This window comes from Podarcis erhardii (assembly GCF_964252035.2).
Source record: "Podarcis erhardii genome assembly, chromosome: 4".
Taxonomy (NCBI): Eukaryota; Metazoa; Chordata; class Lepidosauria; order Squamata; family Lacertidae; genus Podarcis; species Podarcis erhardii.
In genome coordinates, this window is record NC_138508.1 from 18,252,960 (window position 1) to 18,277,092 (window position 24,133).

General features: G+C 40.9%; 2 protein-coding genes across 6 annotated transcripts in view; one reads left to right on the top strand and one right to left on the bottom strand.

Annotated features, from left to right (window-relative positions):
* PANX1 (pannexin 1) overlaps positions 1-24,133 on the top strand; it is a 145,759-nt gene that overhangs the window by 39,709 nt on the left and 81,917 nt on the right. The gene's annotated exons all lie outside the window — the stretch shown is intronic.
* Positions 6,114-24,133, bottom strand: part of MRE11 (MRE11 homolog, double strand break repair nuclease) — a 28,975-nt gene continuing 10,955 nt past the window's right edge. For all 5 annotated transcript variants that reach the window (XM_081860363.1, XM_081860365.1, XM_081860366.1 and 2 more), the window contains 12 exons: positions 21,446-21,617; positions 20,846-20,926; positions 20,249-20,375; positions 19,715-19,815; positions 17,485-17,658; positions 16,554-16,616; positions 15,072-15,291; positions 13,995-14,078; positions 10,923-10,981; positions 10,188-10,255; positions 8,234-8,312; positions 6,114-6,530 (listed from right to left, as the gene is read on the bottom strand). In XM_081860363.1, the coding sequence (XP_081716489.1) occupies positions 6,483-6,530; positions 8,234-8,312; positions 10,188-10,255; positions 10,923-10,981; positions 13,995-14,078; positions 15,072-15,291; positions 16,554-16,616; positions 17,485-17,658; positions 19,715-19,815; positions 20,249-20,375; positions 20,846-20,926; positions 21,446-21,617 (1,276 nt within the window). In that variant the 3' untranslated portion in view covers positions 6,114-6,482. The remainder of the gene's footprint in view (positions 6,531-8,233; positions 8,313-10,187; positions 10,256-10,922; positions 10,982-13,994; positions 14,079-15,071; positions 15,292-16,553; positions 16,617-17,484; positions 17,659-19,714; positions 19,816-20,248; positions 20,376-20,845; positions 20,927-21,445; positions 21,618-24,133) is intronic.

The following is a 24,133-nucleotide window of genomic DNA, read 5'->3' on the forward strand; positions in this document are numbered from 1 at the left end:
CTCTGGGTTCAATTTTCTGCTTCCACTCTTTCTGAAAAATAGGAACGGGGGGGGGGGCGGAAATAATCCACCAATTACCGCAATGCTGGCTTCTTATGTCACGGCAGCAACTCCTAGTTTGGTCAGTGTCCGTGGTGCTGTGTTCAGGAAGGTGGTCCAATTGAAAAGTCTCTTCTATTCAAGTAAATTGTAGGCTAGTTTCCACTTTGTGCAGAACCCCACAATCTTTCACCGTTATCTATCTAGCTGAAAAGGTAAAACATGAACACATGCAAACACTTGGGCAGTATCCTTCAGGAGCTAAGTGGCATGGTTTATACCTAGGGTAATGATAAGGCATTTGTGAAAAACACTCCCAACCAGTGGCATAGCGTGGGGGGTGAAGGGGGGCCGGGCGCAACATCTGGGGGTTAGGGTTAGGGGGCGCAAATCCACGGGTTAGGGGGCGCAAATCCACGGGTTAGGGGGCGCAAATCCACGGGTTAGGGGGCGCAAATTACTTGCCTTGCCCCGGGTGCTGACAACCCACGCTACGCCACTGCTCCCAACAATGATTGCTCCATTATTGCTTTCTCTGCCCGACCCCCTAAAGAAGTAGCACTTTGAGGATAAAGTAGTTGTCCTACGATAAACACAATTAAAGTTAATTCCCACCATTTTGACTGACGCTTTTCCGTTTAAGGTGCATCCCTCCATTGCTTTCGATTTCCTTGCAAATATATGGACCTTGGGCTGTGGACAATAGTCTTCATAAGCTATCGGCAAAAATATATTGGGGAGGGCTCTGCTTGGGTGGTAGACCATTTGCCTTCCATGAAGGTCTCTGGTTCAATGCCAGAGATCTCCAGGTAGGGCTGGAGAAGACTTCTGGTCTGAAACCCTGGAGAGCTGTTGCCAGTCAGGCTGGACAATACCTAGCTAAATAAATCAACGATCTGACTCCGTATAGGGCAGCTTCTAATACATACCTGTGCATGGTGCTGAGAAATTGCCAGGATGCCATCATTTCTGCATGGCCAATGAGTTGGTCATATGTTTCTAGAGCAGCAACTTCACATGGCCCATAGACACCACTTTTGAAACTGGTTGTGTGGTGCCCCCTGGTGATATCTAACAGAGATATGCAAGCTCTTGCATGCCCGTAATATAGTCCTTTGGATCCTGACAAATATACCTTAATACACATTCAGATGACCCTATCATATGTAAATGTGAGCTGCCTCATTATTAAAATCTTTGCAACTGGGATGCCGCATTACAATGTGGCCATGTTTAAATAGAAAAATGTGAGAATAGATTTCTCTACGAAATTATGTTTTTAAAAATACATTCTCTCACATTCTTCCCTCTACAGATAGGTAGCCGTGTTGGTCTGCCATAGTCAAAACAAAACAAATTCCTTCCAGTAGCACCTTAAAGACCAACTAAGTCAGTTCTTGGTATGAGCTTTCGTGTGCATGCACACTTCTTCAGATACCTTTTTGATGGACTTCCATTTCATGCGGCTCAATGTGGTGCCTTCCATAGTTCCAGTTACAGATAGGTAGCCGTGTTGGTCTGCCATAGTCAAAACAAAACAAATTCCTTCCAGTAGCACCTTAAAGACCAACTAAGTCAGTTCTTGGTATGAGCTTTCGTGTGCATGCACACTTCTTCAGATATCTGAAGAAGTGTGCATGCACACGAAAGCTCATACCAAGAACTGACTTAGTTGGTCTTTAAGGTGCTACTGGAAGGAATTTGTTTTGTTTATTCTTCCCTCTGAAATACATTTCAATATGAAATACATTGGTGAAAATATATTTAAGAGAGAATATATTTTCAACCATGTATTTAATTTTTATTCATAACCAATGTTGGGTTTTAATAACTTAGCAGCTATATTGAGGACTGCTAAATAAACACACGCAACTGACATACGTTGACCACAGACTTTCATCTCTGGGGGCAAAACACCTTTTCAAAATCACAGCTAGCATCTCAAAGCAGGAAGATGTTGATTCTTATAGAGCCATTTGCTGCTAGGCAACAGAGGACAGTAAATATTTATTGCTCGGGGAGAGAAAATGCTTCACTATCCATCCTTCTTGGTTACATGAAAGGATTGAAGTTCTTTAGCAAATAGTGAAAAATGAAATTTTTCCTATTGAAAGGATAATGGAAAAGCACCAACAAGGCTACTTAACTGCAAGTCGTGATTTCAGCTTGTGGGAAAGGTTTCTATGTCCACCGAAGTGGCCCACCAAGTTTTAATGTAAACTATCCAGATTTTTCCCTGTAGATATATTTAAGAGTCAAATAAGCTTTTTTTCTGACCCCCCCCCCATCCAATTATGGCTGAGATTTCATTAAAACCTTCTTCCCAAATTTTGTTACCATACTTACAATATTTGACTTCTGCTTTGGTATTGTGCATAATTTCATTAAATACCATTGTACGTGTAGTAGAAGCGTCCCCCAACTTTTGTGGGGGTTATGTTCTGGCGGCCCATGCATAAGTGAAATCGCATAAAGTGGGGAGCACCCTACTTTAATAGGGTGGGCATGCAGGTAGATTTAATAAATCCACCGCTTTTATCACTTTCAAGTACCGGGTAAATTTAATTGTGTGCATTTTTTCTCTATTTTCTGCCTAATTTTTGTTGAACCTCTTTTCCTATATAGCCTTGTGAAGTCTTCCAGTTTCTTTTCCATAATTTGATTTTGTTCTGCTTATTAATGAAGCTCATTCCTTTTATGCATATTCCCTTTATTAACTATCTTCACTGCTTCCTGTAATGTTTCCTCTGTGGAAACGGAAAACTATTGTGCTGTATTGTGTTTTTAATATTCGGTTGGGAATCGCCCAGAGTGGCTGGGGAAACCCAGCCAGATGGGCGGGGTTTAAATAAGTTATTATTATTATTATTATTATTATTATTAAACAGGAAATGCAGATCAAAATCAATTTTCAGTTTATTTTCAAAATTCAGGTTTTTTAAGCTTTTCATCATGGAGGGTCATTTCTGTTGATTCACTACAAGTATGTAAGCCCCACAGCATTCCATAAGTTCTTGTTTAAAAAATTTAAGTTGCTAGAACATTTCTTCTCTTGTTACATTCCTGAGTGCTATTGGTTAGTAGCGTCACTCCCATTTGACCTCCCTTTGCTGTTCTTGGTTGTCACAGGCAGCAACCTAGAATCAGTCTTGGAGGAAGTAGGCTTCAGAATTCCCCTCTTCTCATGAGGTTCAAAATACATTGGTAGGCTGTATTCTTTTAATTTACAGTTGGTACCTTGGGTTACAGACACTTCAGGTTACAGACTCCGCTAACCCAGAAATGGTACCTCGGGGTTAAGAACTTTGGTCCAGGATGAGAACAGAAATCGTGTGGTGGCAGCGGGAGGCCCCATTAGCTAAAGTGGTACCTCAGGTTCAGAACAGTTTCAGGTTAAGAACGGACCTCCGGAACGAATTAAGTTCTTAACCCGAGGTACCACTGTAGTTGATCCTGATAAATATATATATATATTTAATAGATATTTATTAGAGTTTCCAATTTAATACAAAAAACTGAAATACAAAAATACAAAAATACACAACCAAAAAAGAAAAAACAAAACAAAACAAATATAGTTTCCAAAACTTATTTCTATTACCTTGTTTCTCGAACCTCCTCTCACCTCCCCCTTTTGTATTCCAGTTCGAATCTTAATTCAGCAAATCCTTATTATAACTTATTTATAACTTATTTTAACTTATTACTCCACTTTTACTTTACAGCTGGTAACCACTTAATTTCTGTCCAACAACATTCTAACATTCATTAATGTTGCAATATTTCTGCAAATAATCTTTAAATTTCCTCCAATCTTCTTCTGCCGACTCTTTTCCCTGGTCTTGGATTCTGCCGGTCATTTCTGCCAGTCCCATATAGTCGATCATCTTCATCTGCCATTCTTCCAGAGTGGGTAAATCTTGTGTCTTCCAATATTTCGCAATAAGTATTCTTGCTGCTGTTGTTGCATACATAAAGAAGGTTCTGTCCTTCTTTGGCACCAATTGGCCGACCATGCCCAGAAGAAAGGCCTCTGGTTTCTTCAAGAAAGTGTACTTAAGTACTTTTTTCAATTCATTATATATCATTTCCCAGAAGGCCTTAATCCTTGGGCAAGTCCACCAAAGGTGAAAGAATGTACCTTCAGTCTCTTTACACTTCCAACATTTATTATCAGGCAAATGATAAATTTTTGCAAGCTTGACTGGAGTTATGTACCACCTATAAATCATTTTCATAACATTCTCTCTTAAGGCATTACATGCCGTAAATTTCAAACCGGTGTTCCATAACTGTTCCCAGTCAGCAAACATAATGTTGTGTCCAACGTCTTGTGCCCATTTAATCATAACAGACTTCACAGTTTCATCCTGAGTGTTCCATTTCAACAGCAAGTTATACATCTTAGACAGATTCTTAGTTTTAGGTTCTAACAATTCTGTTTCTAATTTCGATTTGATCCTGATAAATATAGGCTGCTGGGGACATGTTGTAAACACTGGTGGAGGAACGGGAGTGCGGAGGGAGCGGACCACCCCCGCCACCACTATTCTGGTAGGGTGCCATTGTGGCGGGCCCCTGGACATGCTCCAAGCATCTCCCCCCTGCGCCGGGTGCCACGCCCCACAGGCGGCACATCACACCCCCTGAACACGTGCCATGCCCTCACGGGCAGCGTACCACACTCCCGGGGGTGCCAGCCACACACCCCGCCTGCACTCCGCCCCCGGTAGCGGGGCATGCAGGTTGTAAATATTGTTTCTTGGTCTTCTGCTCTTTTGGGGATCACTCGGTTCATAGTTCACAAGGCTTCCAGTCTCCACCCCCAACGGTGGGTTTGTATCTGCAACTTTTTTCTTCTGACACTTCAGTATTAACTGTACATAATCCATTTATTTTATGTCAGGCAGGGTAATCGCAATGATAAAAAATGGGTAATAGGCAATTAAAGTTAAACCCACCTTGCTTTTTTAAAATTTATTTGCAAAATGGTTGTATACAGAAGAATAGTTTCTGAAACACAACTCTATTCTAGCTGGTAGGTTTGACCAACAAGGAGACGAAAACAGGTTGTGGATGAAGCATGGGGAGGTTCTGGGGCTTCAGGTCATGAAGGCACTCCACAGAGAAATCAAAGTAAGTACTGCAAAGCAGACACTATTCACTGTACCTTTCTCCTTATTGCAGTATAATCAAGAGCCTTTTTTCTGCTTCTGTGTTTGATAAGACCAAACCAAAATTTTTTTTTATTCTGTGAAATTAATAAAAATATTTAAAAAAAAAAAAAGATAAGACCAAACCAAAATTCAGAAGTATTCTAAGCAGGCCACCCAAAAATCTTGATAATATGAGAAGGAAAAATATAGAATTTTAAGAAAACCCCAGTATTTAACAGTTCCATAACACATAAATAACATTATTTGTTCTCCTATGTGTCTTTCTAAGACAGTTAAAATGTCTATAAAAAATATCACCGTTGCCAATGGACTTTCCATGTAAAAATATACTGCTCCACTCAAAAATTTACCAAATCCAACACGGCTCTTTATGTTGAAAATTATCTTCAGGTACCCTTCTTTCAGACTGATGTTTCCGAAGTAAGTGAAACAATGACCATAATTTGGGCAGATACAAAACAGAGGAAAAACTGAAAAATAAGAAACACCACATATGGCCTTTTATCCATGTACCATCTCAATTTACTACTTTCTATCCATATCAATTAAATCTCTGCCAATTTTTCTTACAATTACAGGCATCCAACAAGCACCAGCTCAATGCAGCCAGCTGGTGGAATTGCTAAGAAAGTGTTGCAAAGCATTCAGAATAAGGCATAACCCTAAAGCTATTTATGCTTTCTGAGATTCTTCATGCTGAACTGTACTTTTAAGCTTATAAACAGTTTCGGAATGAGAGTCACATTTTATATCCAAGGACTTGGCAAGCCCTGCTTACTGCCTCCTGCTTACAGGAAGCAACCAAGATGGATTTAATACTTAACACTGTCAGCATTCCCTCTATGACTGAAGTATAAGGTTTAAGAAATAAAGAAAGCAAGAGCACTGTCGATTCACTTACAGAACAGGTCTCATTTATTCCTCTGTAATATAAAAAGGTAATGGGATTTTAAAAATCACTGGCTGTTTCTCAGCAATGGGCCCACTGCCTCATCGTCTTTTTTGAGTAGTTATTCTATCTTAAACAAGGGCGGGGAGGAATATGGTTCAGCTATTAGAAAAGCCATTTGAATTAAGTGATACTACATATGGAGAATAAGTAACAATTACTCCCCCATCAAGGAAGCAAAACATTTCAAGGCAACATGTAAATTAATTGTGAAATTATTGGAGAAAAGCTGCATAGATCTTAAGATTCCTTTACAGAATTTCCAGAGGGGTTTCTTCTTTCCCCTGCATTATCCTTTCATACAGCGGGCTCTGAAATTATCGCCTGCTTCTTCTTGAAGTGCTCTTGAATAACTCAGAATCATCCTGTAAAATAATAAGAGAATTTCCGTTTAAGACATCAACAAGGCCACATTTCCAAGGAGAGCAATCTCATTTTGCACATTTTAATTTTTTATTGAACCTTTTTCACAAGAACACAAAAACTAGTACAGAATCACTGAAGTGACACAAAGCATGTAAAAACTGGGACAGACAGTTATGCGTTAGTACAGAAAATTTGTTATCATTTAGAAATTGGACAAAACTACCGAGTCAAACTAAAAATAAAAGGAAAGATGGAATGTAAGTATTAGGATACAGCAATTTGTAGAGGGATCTGCGAGGTTTGACCAACAAGAAGACCAAGGGAAAACATCCATGTTGTTTCTGCAAATATACTTCAATCAAAACCAACCAAAGCATCCAGTCAATTCTTTCTCATTGTTATCAGCCTTCAAAATAATTCTAAGAACCCTTGCTTGACTTCCTCAAATTTATCAGTTACATTCCTCCTGGCATGAGTGCACATGACCTGTATAAGGCAACATGTCAGACTCTGCGGTCCTGCTCTCGGTTGCAAAGCAGGTTCTTCTGTTATTAGAGCTGCCTGCAAAATCCACACTTACTGCCATGCTCCATACTGTGGGAGTCCAGCCTAAGAGTGCATGAGTCACCACAATTGGGCAAGAGGAACGTGGCCTTCCCCAGACCTCAGCGACTGTCACACCACTGTGCCCCACATCAGTTAACTGCACTAAATAACTAGATTTCTGAAGGAGTGTACTGCATCGCCATCACTGTTTAGAATCCCCATTCCACCAAGAAAAACAAGGACTAAAAAAGTGCAGAAAGGGGCTTTCTTCCCAAGATTGTGACTGATTCCAGCACATTTTGACACCCAAGGGAGTTGCCAAATATGGGCCAGCTCTGTCAGGAAGCAGGTGAGGCAATGGTTGTCTGAAACCATTCACTGAGGAAGAATGACTTTAGGGAGGAGAAATATGTCTCCTTGTTCAACCAGCGGCGAAATGTTTATTCAAAGAACCTGTTTCCTAGTTGTTAGGGTAGAGGGTACACCAGTTATTTGAGCCATGGCAGGCATTAATTAGGAGGAATTTCCTCACCTGTCAAAACTGAAGCATATGAATTTAAGTTAGTCGCCATCACCTAATGACTGACTACTTTGATTGGCAGAACTGGCACTTTTACAAGTGCCAAACAGTACCTGCCCTGCATCTGTAGGAACTTGATGACTTAAATGTGGCAGCACTGACACTTTGGAACTCCCTGTCTATTGAGACCAGGCAGGTAGCTATTATATTCCTTTTGGCACCTGCTGAAGACATTCTTATTTAGACAAGCCTACCCAGATATTCAGAAAGCCTGTAGGCATTTTAATTTTGTCTTAGTCAATTTTTTGCAGTTTTAACTTTCTGCAAATTTTAAATTGTGGTTGCAAATATTTTTTCTGATTATCTTACCATTTTATCTTTTCTGTAAACTGCTTGGAGGGTTTTTCCTACAAGTGGTATGTAAATTTTATGAAATAAATAAATGAACACTACCCTTTTTCAGAGAGACAAGCTAATGGACATAATGGAACAGGTTTTGAAGATAAAGTTAGGAACAAGAAAGTTTATTACTAAACGCATATAAAGAAACTTTAAAAACACACATACATGGCATCGTCCAGTAATATTTTATATACAAATTAAAGGAAGTGCACTGAAGAGAAAAGATTTTTGTACCTCATCGGATTCAAAGTCTACTCCTTTCGATGCCTGGCTCTGTGAGCTCCTTTTGCTAGATGCAGATGCTCCGAACGATCTAAACATTATAAATAGGAGATACTGGTCACCATCAATGAAAGCACAGCACTAAAAATCACAAAGCATAACACTGAAAGTCACACATTATCAATATCACATTTGAAATAAATAAGAGATTACCCACAGAATCATATAATTATAGAGCTGGGAGGGCCCTCTAAGGGCCATGTGATCTAATGCCCTAAAATGAAGGAATCGCAGCTATTGAATCCGTGACAGATGGCCATCTAACCTCTGCTTAAAAATTGCTAGCTTCCGAGGTGGTCTGTTCCAGAAAGTTCCTCTGATGTTTAGTCAGAATCTCCTTTCTTGTAACTTGAATCCATTGGTTTGGGCCCTACCTTCTGGAGCAGCTGAAAACTAGCTTACTCCATCTTCCACGTGACAGCCCTTCAGATATTTGAAGATGGTTACCATATGAAATTTTGAATTATGGTGCTGGAGGAGTCTCTTGAGAGTCCCATGGACTGCAAGAAGATCAAACCTATCCATTCTGAAGGAAATCAGCCCTGAGCGCTCACTGGAAGGACAGATCCTGAAGCTGAGGCTCCAATACTTTGGCCACCTCATGAGAAGAGAAGACTCCCTGGAAAAGACCCTGATGTTGGGAAAGATGGAGAGCACAAGGAGAAGGGGATGGCAGAGGACGAGATGGTTGGACAGTGTTCTCAAAGCTACCAGCTTGAGTTTGACCAAACTGCGGGAGGCAGTGGAAGACAGGAGTGCCTGGCGTGCTCTGGTCCATGGGGTCACGAAGAGTCGGACATGACTAAACAACAACAACCATATGAAAATATTTTCCTAGCAAGGTCGCTTTTAAAAATTAGTGATATTATGGCTGAAAAGTAAACTAGTTTTCAGTTTTGTGCTGAGCCACTAAATTTGGGTAACGAACTCATTATGCCCAAGCAGTGTGCAATATGGCAGAGATTGGGGGAAGGAGGGGAAATAACTTTCCAACCAAAGGGGGAAAGTTGAAACCTCTACTGGGAATGCTTGGAAGTAGTTCTTTGTAAACACTCAGGTAAACACTTTTGGTAACATAAAAACAGACAAGCTAAGATAAGAGGGCTGTTCAAAACCCTAATCATAGTTCAGAATCATTAGCGTGCACCTTAGAGCATGTTCCTGCTTTTACACACAGCAGTTAGAAGCGTTTGATCCTGGTTTAGTGGCAAACCACACTTTACCATTTCATCTGAATTCAGCAAACTTTGATAAACACAAATCGTAAGCTATATTCAGGCATTTGCCCAAATAAGCGATGTTTAAAAGTAGAGGCAGGACACACACACACTGCCCAAATGTCTCTGTATGTGTCTGCTTCTATGTTTTATTATTCTTTATGCAATTGTGTACATTTCACTTTTGTCTGTTCCCTAGTATCCTTTGGAATGAAGGGTGAGCTGAAAGTAGCCTAAATAAATACCGCATTTTCCCGTGTTTAAGACTAGGTTTTTTTTATTTAAAATTAATGCTAAAAAGTGGGGGGTGTCTTATACATGGGGGAAATCTCCCCCCATTTTCTCTATTTGGAGTCCCATACTGTCTTATACACGGGGGTATGTTATGCACAGAAAAATAAGGTAAATACTCACAGGTTAAAAATTCATTTGTCTATAAAGAAGCTCATGCAAAATGTGGGCAGATGGAATTTACAATTCATTACATGAAAACATTTTTCAGGCGAAGAAAGTAGAGCAAGCTTCAAGGTGCCCAGAATCTTTTGCAATCAGACGACACAAAAAGATTGTTTGAAAAAACAGGGGGTTCAGCAACCTTCTCCTGTACGTGTTGCCTTTCTACTTTTCCTTTCTTTGTACATATTTATCAAGCAACCTAGAAGATCACGGAAATGAATGCACTAACCAACCTTTGATTTGCAGTGGAGGAAGGAGTAAAAGACACTTCTTCCAAATCAGAGTCATCATCTTCAATTACCTAGAAGAGAAAGACAAAGAACAATAGTATCTAATGGTAATTCTAACACAGATAAAAAACTGAACAACTTGGTACCAGCCTACCTACGAGATCGCCTTACGCCTCATGTGCTCACTCAACCGCTTCACTCAGAGGAATTGGCGCTACCAGAAATGCCACATAATACCTGTTCCGCATTTGTAAGCACTGACACATTTAGTGTGGCAGCACCTGCACTTTGGAATTCCCTGCATATTAAGATCAAGCAGGGACCTTCACTGTACTCTTTTTCAGCACCTGCTAAAAACATTCTTGTTCGGACAAGCTTATAAAGTTTTGGTAATTTTAATCAGTATTATGTGTTTTAAACTATGGTTGCGATTTATTATTTCATCAGTTTTATTATCTTTTTGCATACCATTTTAAGGGTGTATGTTTTTTACAGAGTATAAATTTTATGAAATAAACAAACACAAGCTTACAGGTAAGATTCTCTCTCCTTTTTCTAGACAAAATATCAAGTAAAATCCACTTAATTGTTTGTTTTGCATTTTGAGCTGCTTTTTAGTGGAAAGGGGGTGTGTGTGTGTATTTTAAATGCATGCAAGCAAGAATACATATATACAAAGAAGCTGCTAACAGGCAAAAGGAAATCTTCTGCTTTAATATCCATGAAATAACTACTCACCTCTGAATAACTCTTGACTGGCATATTCCGGGCAGGTTGCTGTCTTGATGACTTAAAAGCTAGAATAAATTATAAGTGAGAATTTTCGCTGTAGGGTGTTATAAATTAATCAAAGTAGCTTTGTGGAAATTTGTAGCATCACAACAAAAAAATCATACGGAGTGGTTTTTAAGTACACAAAATGCAACAAAAAACATGCAAGCTTTGAAAACACACTTACTGCAAGTAACATGAATTATTGACGGTTATTCCCATCATTATTATTTTCTCCATCAATTTATTAATTGCCTTCCAAACAACTGTCTCAAGGGAATTTATAATTAAAAACGGTGAAAAACACCAAAACAAGTTACTTGTGAATTAACTTAATAAGAGTGAGACATGCTACTGGTATGAGTAAGTTTTAAAAAACCTGAACAGCTGCTCTATCCTCTTGTGCCAAGAGGAATACAGAATACAGAATGCTAGTATTCAACCTTAAGATATAAAAAGCAGTGGGTTATTCACTTCTCTTGCTAGAAAGCAAACCGACATAAAACAAGAGAGTTAAACGTAAAATATAAAATATGAAAATCACACTGTCTTACAATCCACGATAATTCCATGGGAAGCCTACATTTCACAGGTTAACACTGTGATCACAATGCACAACCCTGTGCAAGGTCAGCTCCCTACAGTGCTCTATTTTCTTAGCTTAGTCATTCACCATTACTACCTGTAGAGTATGAACAATTGGAATTGCTATGAAGGCATATCTAGAAGTAGTGGCTGTGCATCAGATTGCTTTTTACAGAAAAATGGCAAATTAACCCACAAGCAAGCAGGTACGTATATAGGCTGACACACACGTTATATATAGTAGCAGCTAGGTATTATCAAACATGCCCATCCTGGACAGAATGCTTCCCTATCATAAAGACAGGTGGTGAAAAAATAAGAAAGAAAGAAAGAAAGAAAGAAAGAAAGAAAGAAAGAAAGAAAGAAAGGAAGGAAGGAAGGAAGGTAGGTAGGTAGGTAGGTAGGTGGTAGGCCTGTCTTTGCTTGCAGGTACAGTGGTACCTCGTGTTACGGACGGGATCTGTTCTGGAGGCCTGTCCATAACATGAAATGCCTGCAACTCGAAGCGCCGCTTCTGAGCAGGCGCATGGCGTGATTTGGTCTTCTGCACATGCGCGAAGCACGATTTAGTGCTTCTGCGTATGCATGAGCAGTGAAACCCGTAAGTAACCCGTTCCGGTACTTCTAGGTTGCCACGGGACGTAACATGAAAAGACGCAACATGAAGCGGACGCAACACGAGGTATGCCTGTAGTTTCCTTGTCTAAAACTACTACCCATCACGGAGAGACCACACAATGGACAATTTAGGCTCACACCCTGCAACGAATTCCAGCCACCAACTTTATCCCTGTATCTAACTTGGGCAACTTTTACAGGACCTAATAAAATTAGCAGCAACATCAAGAGCACATTCGCCTGCTTATCTTCCAACGTTACATGTACTATCATCTGCCAACAATGCCCTTCAGAGCCGTAACACAACAACCAAGTCAGTCTCTATACAAAAGATAATAAATGGACGCAGGTCTGATATCAGAGAGAAATGTGCAGAATCCAACCAGAGAACACATCAACTTCTAAGGATACTCAACTGCTAGTGCAAAGGAACTTCAAAAGGAAAACTCCAATGTGAAATTGCTGAATGAAAATATGTCAAAAAGTTCTATCACGTGTGGTCTAATGCGAGATAGTGGGCTTCTATTCCACTATATGTGTTAATTCACTTGGCAATGCCAGGATATTTGAATTCTCATTACCAAGACTGCTTCTGTGACGGGTGACTGTGCTTATTTTACATACATTTAAGTATGTAAGGTGAGCGGAGAGACTCCATCAGGCAAGGCCTCCTTCCACCTGCCTCGCCCCACCCCCTGGCCCTGGGATTCTTCATAAGGAAGCTGTGCCTGCAGGAAGAACTGTGAGGGCAGAGACTCCATCAGGCAAGGCCTCCTTCCACCTGCCTTGCCCCACCCTCCAGTCTCTGCTTCTCATTTTGTATTGTATTATGTTGTGCACTGTGGTTTGCTGTTGTTTTGTTGATTGGAGTTTAGAAATTATTGTAACTGTTGAGCGGATTTCTGTTTAATTTTGAAATGCTGATATTTAATATTATTCTATATTGTTTTAATGAATGTTGAATGTTATTTTATTTGCATATTGTACATTGTATTATGCATATTGTCTTATTTATGTGATGTTAGCCGCTCTGAGCCTGGCTTTGACTGGGGAGAGCGGGATACAAATAAAATTTATTTATTTATTTATTTTAACATAATTATTAGAGACAGTATGCATTTGTATTCAATTTCCAACTACCTGTACCATCGCTGTTACCCGTTTTCCTCCATCCCATGCCAACTGAGAATAGCATTTCATGCATCTGATTAAGTAGACTCTAATCTACAAAGGTTTATGCCAGAATACATTTGTAAGTCTTTAATGTGCCACAAGACTCTTGCTGCCACAGACTAGGGGAGCAATCCATCAGGATGAACAGCTTAGGATACAGTGGATCATCAGCTCAGCTGGTGTTAAGTTCCCAGCGCTAGCTCAGTCAAAGATGCATCAAATAACTTGCTCATTCATCTGAGTTGAGGCTAGTGTCAGTCCCCAAATAGGGGTGTGGCAGGGGCAGAATCAGAAAGGTTGGCAAAGTAGGCTGGATCCTAAGCCCATTTGTCTCAGTAACATGGCACAGAACACTATATTAAAGGCCTGTTTTCCATCTGCCAGGCTTAGGTAAAACAACAGCAGCAGTCCTACCGCTGGACCAGATTTTGATCTGGAGTAACTTTACACTGGCTTAAATGACATTGGCGAGCTTTATACCAGCTTCTTGTGCATAGGATTGCTCCCTAAGACAACTAAACCTCTGAAAATGACACATGTACGACACTATGACACATCAAAAACATCAAGTGGATTATTTTCTTAAGGTATCATTAAAGAGAGTAATAATTGCAGACATGCATGCCAATATGATATAGGGGTTCACTTGCATTCTGAACGTACCATCCATGATGGACATATTCTTTGTAGGAACAGGTGCAGATTTATATGTTCTGCTGCTAATCATCTGGTCCTGGCCAGTGCCTCCTGCAGTAATAGAAAAGTAAATATTCAGATGTTTACATTTCTCCAATTTTTAACTGAGCCACTACAGTGCAGCAGATAGAGTGATGCAACCCTTTCCTCTGTTTCACTATGCATGCCTTTTACAACACACCCAGCTCAAAGAATGGTAGACTGTACATGAGAAAGGAAGCTCTATTTTGGCCTGGAGAAGTAAGAAGAGGGTCTGCATTGCAGTAACTAGAGTAGCGCATGCTCAAGAAAGCATGTAAGATAGTCTCTGTCATTTCCGTGAATGCATGTGCAGATAGAATTCCTCTAAGGAAAAAGTAGTGGCCAGAGAGAGGTTTCTTGCAATCATAAGAGCCACAAGTGTTTGGCGTTTTGGACATGTGTCTGTATCACCCCAGCATGAAAAGGGTTGACAGAGAAGAGCTAGGGCAGAGAAAATGATCTAAGATGAAAGCTATAAGCAAATGCTTCCTTAAAACTGGAAATTGACCATGAATCACCAATGCAGATCATCATAGAATGGATGTGTGCTTAAGAAACACCTCTAATTCCCTCTTTGATCTGTTTAATCAGGCATAGGCAAACTCCGGCCCTCCAAATGTTTGGGACTACAATTCCCATCATCCCTGACCACTGGTCCTGTTAGCTAGGGATGGTGGGAATTATAGTCCAAACATCTGGAGGGCTGGAGTTTGCCTATGCCTGTGTTTAATCATAAGTACCGTCCTCACAGGAGTGCCCGGCGTGCTCTGGTACATAGGGTCACAAAGTCGGACACGACGAAACGACTAAACAACAACAACATCCTCCTCACGCAAGGAAAGGATTCCACCAGTCTGGAGGTTAACAGGGCACATGGGTAACATATAGCCCTTTTTTTCCTCCTAGCAAACTGTGCACATTTGCAAACTGAGCTTTATGTATATATGAATATTATGACTATCATCACCATCATAATCCCACAATCTTGGGATTGCAATTCCAAAGGACAATAAGGCTACTGGCCTCCTCTTCCTCGTCGAGATGCTCCTCTTGCTGTTACGTTCTGCCCTTTACCGCCTCTTGCCCGACCTCTCCCTCTTCCTCTGCTGGGTGGCAAATCATCATCATCCGAATCATCATTAGCCCTTTGACCAGAGGTAGCCACATCCATGAGGTCATCATCACTACTGACGGAAGCATGATAAGCTCCCTGAGATCTATGAGCTTTGGCCCTGTTTAAAGCCTGAGAGAAAAGTGTTAACCAATGTTGAAGCATATTAACGGCCTTACTGGAACAAAAATCGAAGTTTCATCTGCTTTCCCCAGGGGGTTGGTTCAGGCATAATACTAAATCAATGCCGAAAAACCTTTTTGAGCCCAAGAACTTTTGAGTGTGCACCATGAACTTTTGAGTGTGCACCAAGAACTTTTGAGTGTGCACCAAGAACTTTTGAGTGTGCTCTCAGGTATTATTATTATTATTATTATTATTATTATTATTATTATTATTCATGATACTTTATGATACTGCCACTCTGGGCAGCTTTCAACACAATATTAAAATACAATAGTCTATTAAATATTAAAAGCTTCCCTTTTTAAAAGGTTCTTTCTCTCTTGGAAGCAAGGAAGAACAAGTGACCACCACCATCCCACACACAGACACACCTGCCAGGTTCAGAAAAATTAAAACAGATATTCTTGAATAAGCATGGTTTTACACAGGTTCCCATCACCACCATAAAATCTTGAGCTTACATTGGTAGACCACACAGTAAAGAATCACAGATCCATTCCTTGCCACAATGAAACATTGATTCAAGACATGCTTTTTCACAAAGGATGACAAAAAAAAAGTCAACAAATCGCTGAACAAATCTGGCGTTCTATGATTTGATGGCAAATTTTAGGCAATCCCTTGTAAAAACTATTAGAACCCATAGACTGTTCCTCTTACGAGCTGTGTTTCGGCATCCAGCAGTGATGGAAAACTCTGGATCTTTGGGTTTGCCAATGTAGGCAGATACAATTTGTGATTTGATGGTAGCTGAGAGGGGAGAACTCAAAAGTATCTATTTTGCTGGAGCCAACATGTATTAGCAGCTAAGTCGGAGTTTTGTGCTTCACAAGGATGAGCCTAGACTCCCACTGGGGCTCAGTGTTGGTTGAGGAGGAGGAGTCGGGAAGCTTCTGCTTCCAGTTTTAATTAAACACATCTTGCAACACCATGTGATCAGGGCAAAGTTTGGGGAACATGTTTATTACCAAAGAAATATGAAATGGGGAAAATATTGAAATGAATGTCAACACATTGCCATACACATTTTGGACACAATGGAAGCTACTGCTTGCATACAATGGAAGCTACTGCTAGCTGTCAACATTTTCCTTTTTTAAGATAAATTCCCTTATTCTGAATAGGATTCCTCACAAGAAAAGGGAAAAGTTGACAGCTATGATGGCCCAAGTCACCTTAGATCCTTTCAATTTTTTCAGCTTAATTACCTCTCGAACTTCCTCGTCCTCCTCCATGGTGTTTTTTCTTCTCGACTCTCTAAAGCGTTGCACCTGTGTTGAAGTGGTAAAAGGTAACTAGGGTAACTATGTAACTTACACTTTCACGGTAAAAAAGATAGGCAAAAAAGAGTGGGATTGTTTTCCTCTTTCCATTATTAAAACAACAAATAATGGGGGACATCCTGAGATGCTGTTATGTAGAGCTTGACCTTCATGACTTACATTGGCAAATGTATCCAACACCTATTAAGTCATTCACAATTAAGGTTGAGGGTCTGAATCAACTGGAGATCATCCAGCTGTGTAAAGCCAGTTTATACTATTTTGCTGCCATCTTGTGGCTTAAAATGGCAATGCCACTCAGTCACTTTAATAAGATGTCTCATAAATTAAGGGGCTGGGTTATCTTTTAATACTTCAATCTTCAGAACATTCTAGTAAAAAGGATTGGCTTGTCAGAACGGTGAATTGGGGGTGGGGCAGTGACGTTGGACATTTACAGAAAATAATTGTGAAGTTCCAACACCTTTCTTTCTTCCAAATATTGTTACCCACTGTCATTTCAAGAAAGGTTAAGTCCCTCCATACGGGGGTCAGCAAACTTTTTCAGCAGGGGGCCGGTCCACTGTCCCTCAGACCTTGTGGGGGGCCAAACTATATGGGGGGGGGGGAATGAACAAATTCCTATGCCCCACAAAGAACCCAGAGATGCATTTTAAATAAAAGCACACGTTCTACTCATGTAAAAACACCAGGCAGGCCCCACAAATAACCCAGATATGCATTTTAAATAAAAGGACACATTCTACTCATGTAAAAACATGCTGATTCCCGGACCATCCGCGGGCCGGATTGAGAAGGCGATTGGACCGCATCCAGCCCCCGGGCCTTAGTTTGCCTACCCATGCTCCATACTAACCTCTTCATCAATTTTGGCTTCCTCTGCGTCTGTATGGCGTTCCTTCAGAAACCGCTGCGTCTTCTCTAGCTGGAATTTCACCAGCTCCTCAATCGCATCCTTCTCCTCCTTATCCACAAACTCTTGCACTGCCTCTCCCATGCCTCTCTCAGTCAGGAGGGAAAGCTGCACTTTCTTGAAGAAAGACAAACAAGATACTGCATTGAATACCCCAGATTTATTTAAAACTGGTGTTCTTGGGTGGTGAAACTCTGTAACCTGCTGGGGAGAGGGGACTTAAGATGAGCCGAAATGCAAGTGATTGGAAATTACTGGCTAAAGTCAGGGATGCCCAGGCGGAAGTCATTGTGCCCACACAATTATTTAGCTGAAGGCTGCCCTAAGCTTTATGGTTCTTGACTACAAAAGCACATAGTGTAATAAAACAGCCTGTGCTGGTTCAGGTGTAACACCAAACCATGGTTTGTACTATGCAGTCCTCCAGGCTTTTCTATCTGACCCTCAGGAAAAGGTTCTCCACCTTTGTGTTAAGATTTGCAGAGGCCCTGCTCATTGTTCCAGTTAGTGGTGTAGCAACGAAGAGCAGGGCCTTCTCCGTTGTGGCACGCTATATGCACAACTCCCTCCCCCCAGAGGTGCAATTGCTCCTTACTTTGTTTTCAGACCTCAGATTAAAACATACCGTATTTTTCGCCCCATAGGAGGCACCGGCCCATAGGACGCACCAAGTTTTTTGGGGGGAAATAAAGGGAAAAAAAATTATTTCCCCCCCAGGCGCCTGTGGGGCCGGCAGCGGGGAGAAGCGCTCTTCTCCCCGCCGCCCGCCTGCAGACCAGGTCCGGGGACAGCGGGAAGATGCGCTGCGCCTCCCAGCTGTCCCCGGAGCTTGCGGGGCTGGCAGCGGGGAGAAGCGCTCTTCTCCCCGCCGCCCGCCTGCAGACCAGGTCCAGGGACAGTGGGAAGACGCACTGTGCCTCCCAGCTGTCCCCGGAGCTTGCGGGGCAGGCAGCGGGGAGAAGCGCTCTTCTCCCTGCCGCCCACCTGCAGACCAGGTCCGGGGACAGCGGGAAGACGCGCTGCGCCTCCCAGCTGTCCCCTGAGCTTGCGGGGCAGGCAGCGGGGAGAAGCGCTCTTCTCCCCGCCGCCCGCCTGCAGACCAGGTCCGGGGACAGCGGGAAGACACGCTGCGCCTCCCTGCTGTCCCCGGAGCTTGCGGGGCTGGCGGCAGGGAGAAGCACGCTTCTCCCCGCCGTCAGCCTCCAAACCACATCGGGAGACAGCGGGATGGCGGCGTTCCTCCTCCCCGCTGTCCCCTGACCTTGTGGGACTGGCGGTGGGGCTCTCCTGAAGTCTGGAGAGTGAGAGGGGTCGGTGCGCACCGACCCCTCTCGCTCTCTAGGCTTCAGCAAAAGCCTGCATTCGTCCCATTGGACGCACACACATTTCCCCTTCATTTTTGGAGGGGAAAAAGTGCGTCCTATAGGGCGAAAAATACGGTACCATATTTTTCCATGTATAAGGTGACCTTTTTTCTGGAATTTTTTTTAGTGATAAATTGGGGGTCATCTTATACACAGGTTAATACAGGAAGTGAGGGCTGGAGCCGGGGGCGAGTCCTCAAAAGGCAGCTCAACAGCTTAGCAAACTAAGAAATATTTAATAAATATATATATATATTAAAACAGCTCAGCAAACTTACAAAAGAAGCTCAACAACTGTTTTTGCAGTGCTTTCTCGGGTCTATTGGAATGATTGCTGCAAGACCTAGACTTGGTTTTGTGGATCATTTACTTATTTTGTGTATTTTAACAGACATTATTATTGGACAGTTTGGATGCAATGATGAAAGAGTTTACCCAAACTGGTCTGCAAACCAGCTTCAAATTATGCGATTTTGATCCTGGTTTTGTATCCGCTCACAAACCATGGTTTATCAGATGGTATCAATTCACACATCAGAACACATCATGGTTTGCTGTTGTATATGAATCATCTCTTTTTCTTGGGGGCCACAAGCATCTATTGGTTTTTTGCTCAAAAAACTTAACACTATTCCTCTTCTAGATTTTTTCCTTCTACACAAAATTTCAGACTCTTAGAATGAAGAATCAATAGATATAAGGCTTTGAGAAACAAAATGCACCTGCAGTTGAATTAGCATTAAAACCAGAAATTCAACCTGAGATAAGAAGAAAAAAACAATACCTCAAATTCTGAATAATAAGTTTACCTTCTCAGCTGTCTGGAAGTATTGTTTAACAAGATCCTCTACCCTCAAAGTTGTTGTCTCTGATGCAGGCTTGTGGACCAGTTTTCCAAAGTTAATCTCATCTTTAAAACAAAGAAAAATGATGCAATTTTTAGCCCATGTAGAGAAATGGTTTGCTACCCCAAATTATCATTACAATAAGGCAAAATGGATATCTGCAAGGTGAAATAATTCAAAAGAACAGTCCGTGTGTGTGTGAATATCTGACCTTAACACGGAACAATTGCTAACCTGTGGTAACTAATATTTTATGATATATATTGGTTTGTTCCCAATGTTTAAATCATACTCAGAGAGGTATTAAACTAACACATCCTGTCAACAAAGGATTTCTGCTTACAGAACAATGCTACATTATTGTTGTATAGAAGCATTGCAATGCTTCAGATACATTGTTGCCACACCAAAGTATTTCCATGAGTAATGTTGTTTTTCCCCATCAACAATATTTGATATAATTCTCTGTAGAAGCTACATTATTGTTCATTCTTTTACCATTTTTCTCTTTTTGCTCCCGGTGCCTGAAAAAATGTATGATATCTTTGGGATTAGCTATCCTATGCATGAACTTTTGGCTGAAACGCACAATGTTGAATGGTTCAAAGCCTCCGCTGTAATCTACCTTCAAAAAAGAGAGAAGAAAATAAGCATTAAAGGTATAGGCTCTGCAACCAAACATCTAAAATGATCCAATTTTCATCAGTTTAGTCTAATGCCCTTGCGAATATCTAACTAACCATCCTGGTGTTTACAATACAGCACAACACTCAAGATACTAATCTTTAATAATTCATCTCAACAGCAGGCTTTTACAAGCAAACAGAAATTGTTTCAAAAACCACATTTGTTCTCTCTTTTTTAAATAGCTAGATGGCTTTTAAACCCCTTATTATTTCCCACAAGTGCCTCAGTTCCACTGCTTCAAGGAATGCAGACAAGATAGTCACGTACTGCCACTCCACGAAGGGGGAGGGAGGCCCTAAAATGTATGCCGAACAAGAGCACTTTAAAATATGTAATGTGTTTAACAATATGTTTGCTACATTGCTTTTTAATTTTTTTTAAAAATCCATATTAGGAGCCCCATCTTACTCGTAATCTTATTAGAGGCTTATCTGGTTGTCTGGGGTTGTCAAGACGGTCTCTTTCTGAATTGTCCAACATGGCTTCAACCTTTAAAAATGGGAAGGAAAAAAACCACATACCTGGCTATTTATTTTATTATTTCCATTTATCAACCATCTAAAAGATCTCAGAGTAGTTTGCATGCAGAATTAAGTGCAAAAAACCACATCAAATTATTCACATAACAGAATACAAAGGCAATATCCTAATATAATAATGTAATGTAATGTAATGTAATGTAATGTAATGTAATGTAATGTAATGTAATGTAATGTAATGTAATGTAATGTAATATAATATTTTTACCCTGCCCATCTGGCTGAAAGAACTACAAACCAGTATGACATAAATATTTCACACCCCACAACATGCAATCATTCATCCAATCTCACTCACCATCCATTTGACAACACTACTACTATTCACAGCCTCAAACATTATGAACCATTCATATTCCACAATATTACAACCCACATACAAAGTGTCCACATACACAATGAGACAGCACTCCTAATATCCGAAACCATAGTGGACTCGTGCCCCACTCTTATCTTTTCCAGCTCCTACCTTTTCCATGCAGAAAGCTTGTATCGCTTGTGTTACTTTAGGATTGTCAGGATTAAAGATGTCAGGATGGTCAGCAAGAACAATGTCCTCAATGTAGAAAGGCCGTACTGTTTGGAGAGGAATCTTTTGCATATTCATTTTTTTGCCTTTGATGCGCAGCAAGCCAACATGTCTGGAATGCATTGAGTAAAGCCGGGTAAATCGAATGTGGCATATACCCTGAGAAGTTATTTCAGCCATGATCAGTGTTAGGCTCACAAAGTTGTCAACATGATGGAAAGCTGTTACTTGTTATAGAAGCCTTAACAGATGGACAGGGACAAGGTCCATGGCTAGGAGAAGTTCACACTGGGAATAATCAAAATGGATCTGGGTCCTTATACAAATATTCAGTGAATGGAGATGTGCAAGAATCCCCTTCTTGTACTAAGCTTAATGCAGACCATTGCAGCTAAAGATCTAACTTACATTTTTAACAGAAATAACCTGCCATCTGTAATCCCTACCCCATCATGAATCCTATTCTGCCTTCACAGGTTTCTTTCACCAAGACCAGCTGACCTTTCATTTTCCTTGCATTCACTATCAACAACATTACAGAACCCATCCTTCCTCCTCAAGTATCTCAGCAGCTTAGCAAATGGTTTGGGAACTCATGGGCACCAGGCAAGCAGTTTTTAGTCTAAAATGCAGTCAGTAAATCTACAATCACAATACTGTCTTAACAAGGCTACAGCTACAGAAATCTATTTATTTGTATTATCTTCTCTTGAGAAGAGAACAACAATGGCAGATTCTTGCACTCTGCATCTTGGATGACACAGACCTCTTTCCTTCTCTCTCTCTCTCTCTCTAATTATTCTTTGGTTCTCAGGCCAGTGCATGAGCTCCTCGAGGTCTGTCTTCCGTCAGAAGGTAGGAAGTTGAACTGGGACTTGAGCCAAAGGCAGTCCAAACACCTCCAGAAGTTATACCAGAGACTGCCTCTTAGCCCTAGAGAACAGGGCCTCCTCCAATAATAACTGGCCCACCATCTTTCATTCCTTTACTTGAGGAAAGAAATGCCAGGTTCTCCCACTCTGCACCTTGCATGGCAAAAATTTCCTGTGCAGTTCTCCATGTCTCTGGGTGAATTGCTCCATAGCCATTTGGATTAAGGGTTGTGGTGCCTATGAGGCTATTCTGCTACTAAGATTCTGAATGTGTTTGCTTGTTTGTTTGTTTCAAAGGAGCATAGCAAAGAAATCAGTTATGGTTCAATTTTCTAATTTACAAGATCACTATTAGGGGAGGGTCCACAAATAATAATAATAATAATAATAATAATAATAATAATAATAATAATAATATATTTATGCCCCGCCCTCCCTGGCCAGGACTGGAGCAATGCAGAGCTTGTTCTCCTTAGCCCAGCCCTCTCTATCTGCCACTTTATGTCAGTCCAGTTCCACCACTGGGGGAAAACAGGGGACACAGACAAGAGGCTCAGTGCCTTCTCCCTTCTTGTAGACATTTCAGCTGAATGGTATGTGGCATGTTTGTCCCAAGAACAGAAAGTACTACTGGGGCGGCAGCAAGGATACTCGTCGCCAAGCACTGGAAAACCCAAGATTTACCCACACTGGAAGAATGGCAGATGCAACTGATAGCCTATATGGAACTGGCCGAGATGACCGGCAGAATCCGAGACCTGGGAGAGGAGACGGTTGAAGAAGACTGGAAGAAATTCAAGATTTATCTACAAAAATATTGTAAATTGTATGAATGTTAAGAAGGATGCTAGATCATAAATAATTTGGCCCCACTAAGTTAGATGGAGTTATGAAGATAAGTGAGCTCTAAGAAAAGATAAATTTTTTTGGATAATTACTAGGTTACAATTAAATTTTTAGGATTTGAACAAAGGATATCTAAAATTAGAGAAATAACATGGGAAAACTAGATAATAAGAATCGAAACAAGGTGATAAATTGCTGGCAAAATTTTATTGTGAGGAACGCAGGAGCGGGAGACGTGAGGGAGTCCAAAGAAGTTAAGAAATTATGTTAAGATACATGTTATATTGTTTCTTTTTTGTGTATTGTATTCAAAAATTGTTAATAAATATTTATTAAAAAAAAAAGAAAGTACTACTGGGGAGTCAGCAGCCAAAAGTAAAGTCAGGTCCTGGACCCTTTGGTAAATCACTGAAATTGTAGGGAGGGAGGTGCAAGATAGCCCTCGTACTGTGAGAACAGGAATTGCCATCTGTCACAGTGAGAGCGCCCTGAAGTCTTCTCTAGAACAGCGTTTTCAAAGCTGAGCAGATTATGGGACACAGGTAGGAGCAAGCAGCTAAAACTAAGGGGCAGGGCTTAAGGGATGGGGAGATCTTCTAATTCCTCACTAGTTTCCCCTTAATACCAGGAATAGAAATTAGAGTCCCCTGCTTTCACCTTATAAACAAGCCAAAAGGGTGAGAGCAAGCAAAGAATATCATATTCTTCCTTGTATAAGACTAGGTTTTTTTTCCTTTTAAAAAATGTCAAAAATTAGGGGGTGTCTTATACATGGATCGTGCAGAGGTTGGACTGGTAATTGGTTGTTGCCGCAAAAATAGGGGGTGTTTTATACATGGCGGCATCTTATAGACGGAAAAATATGGTGATTTGCAATATCTCATTTAGTAAACCAGACAAAATAATAAAT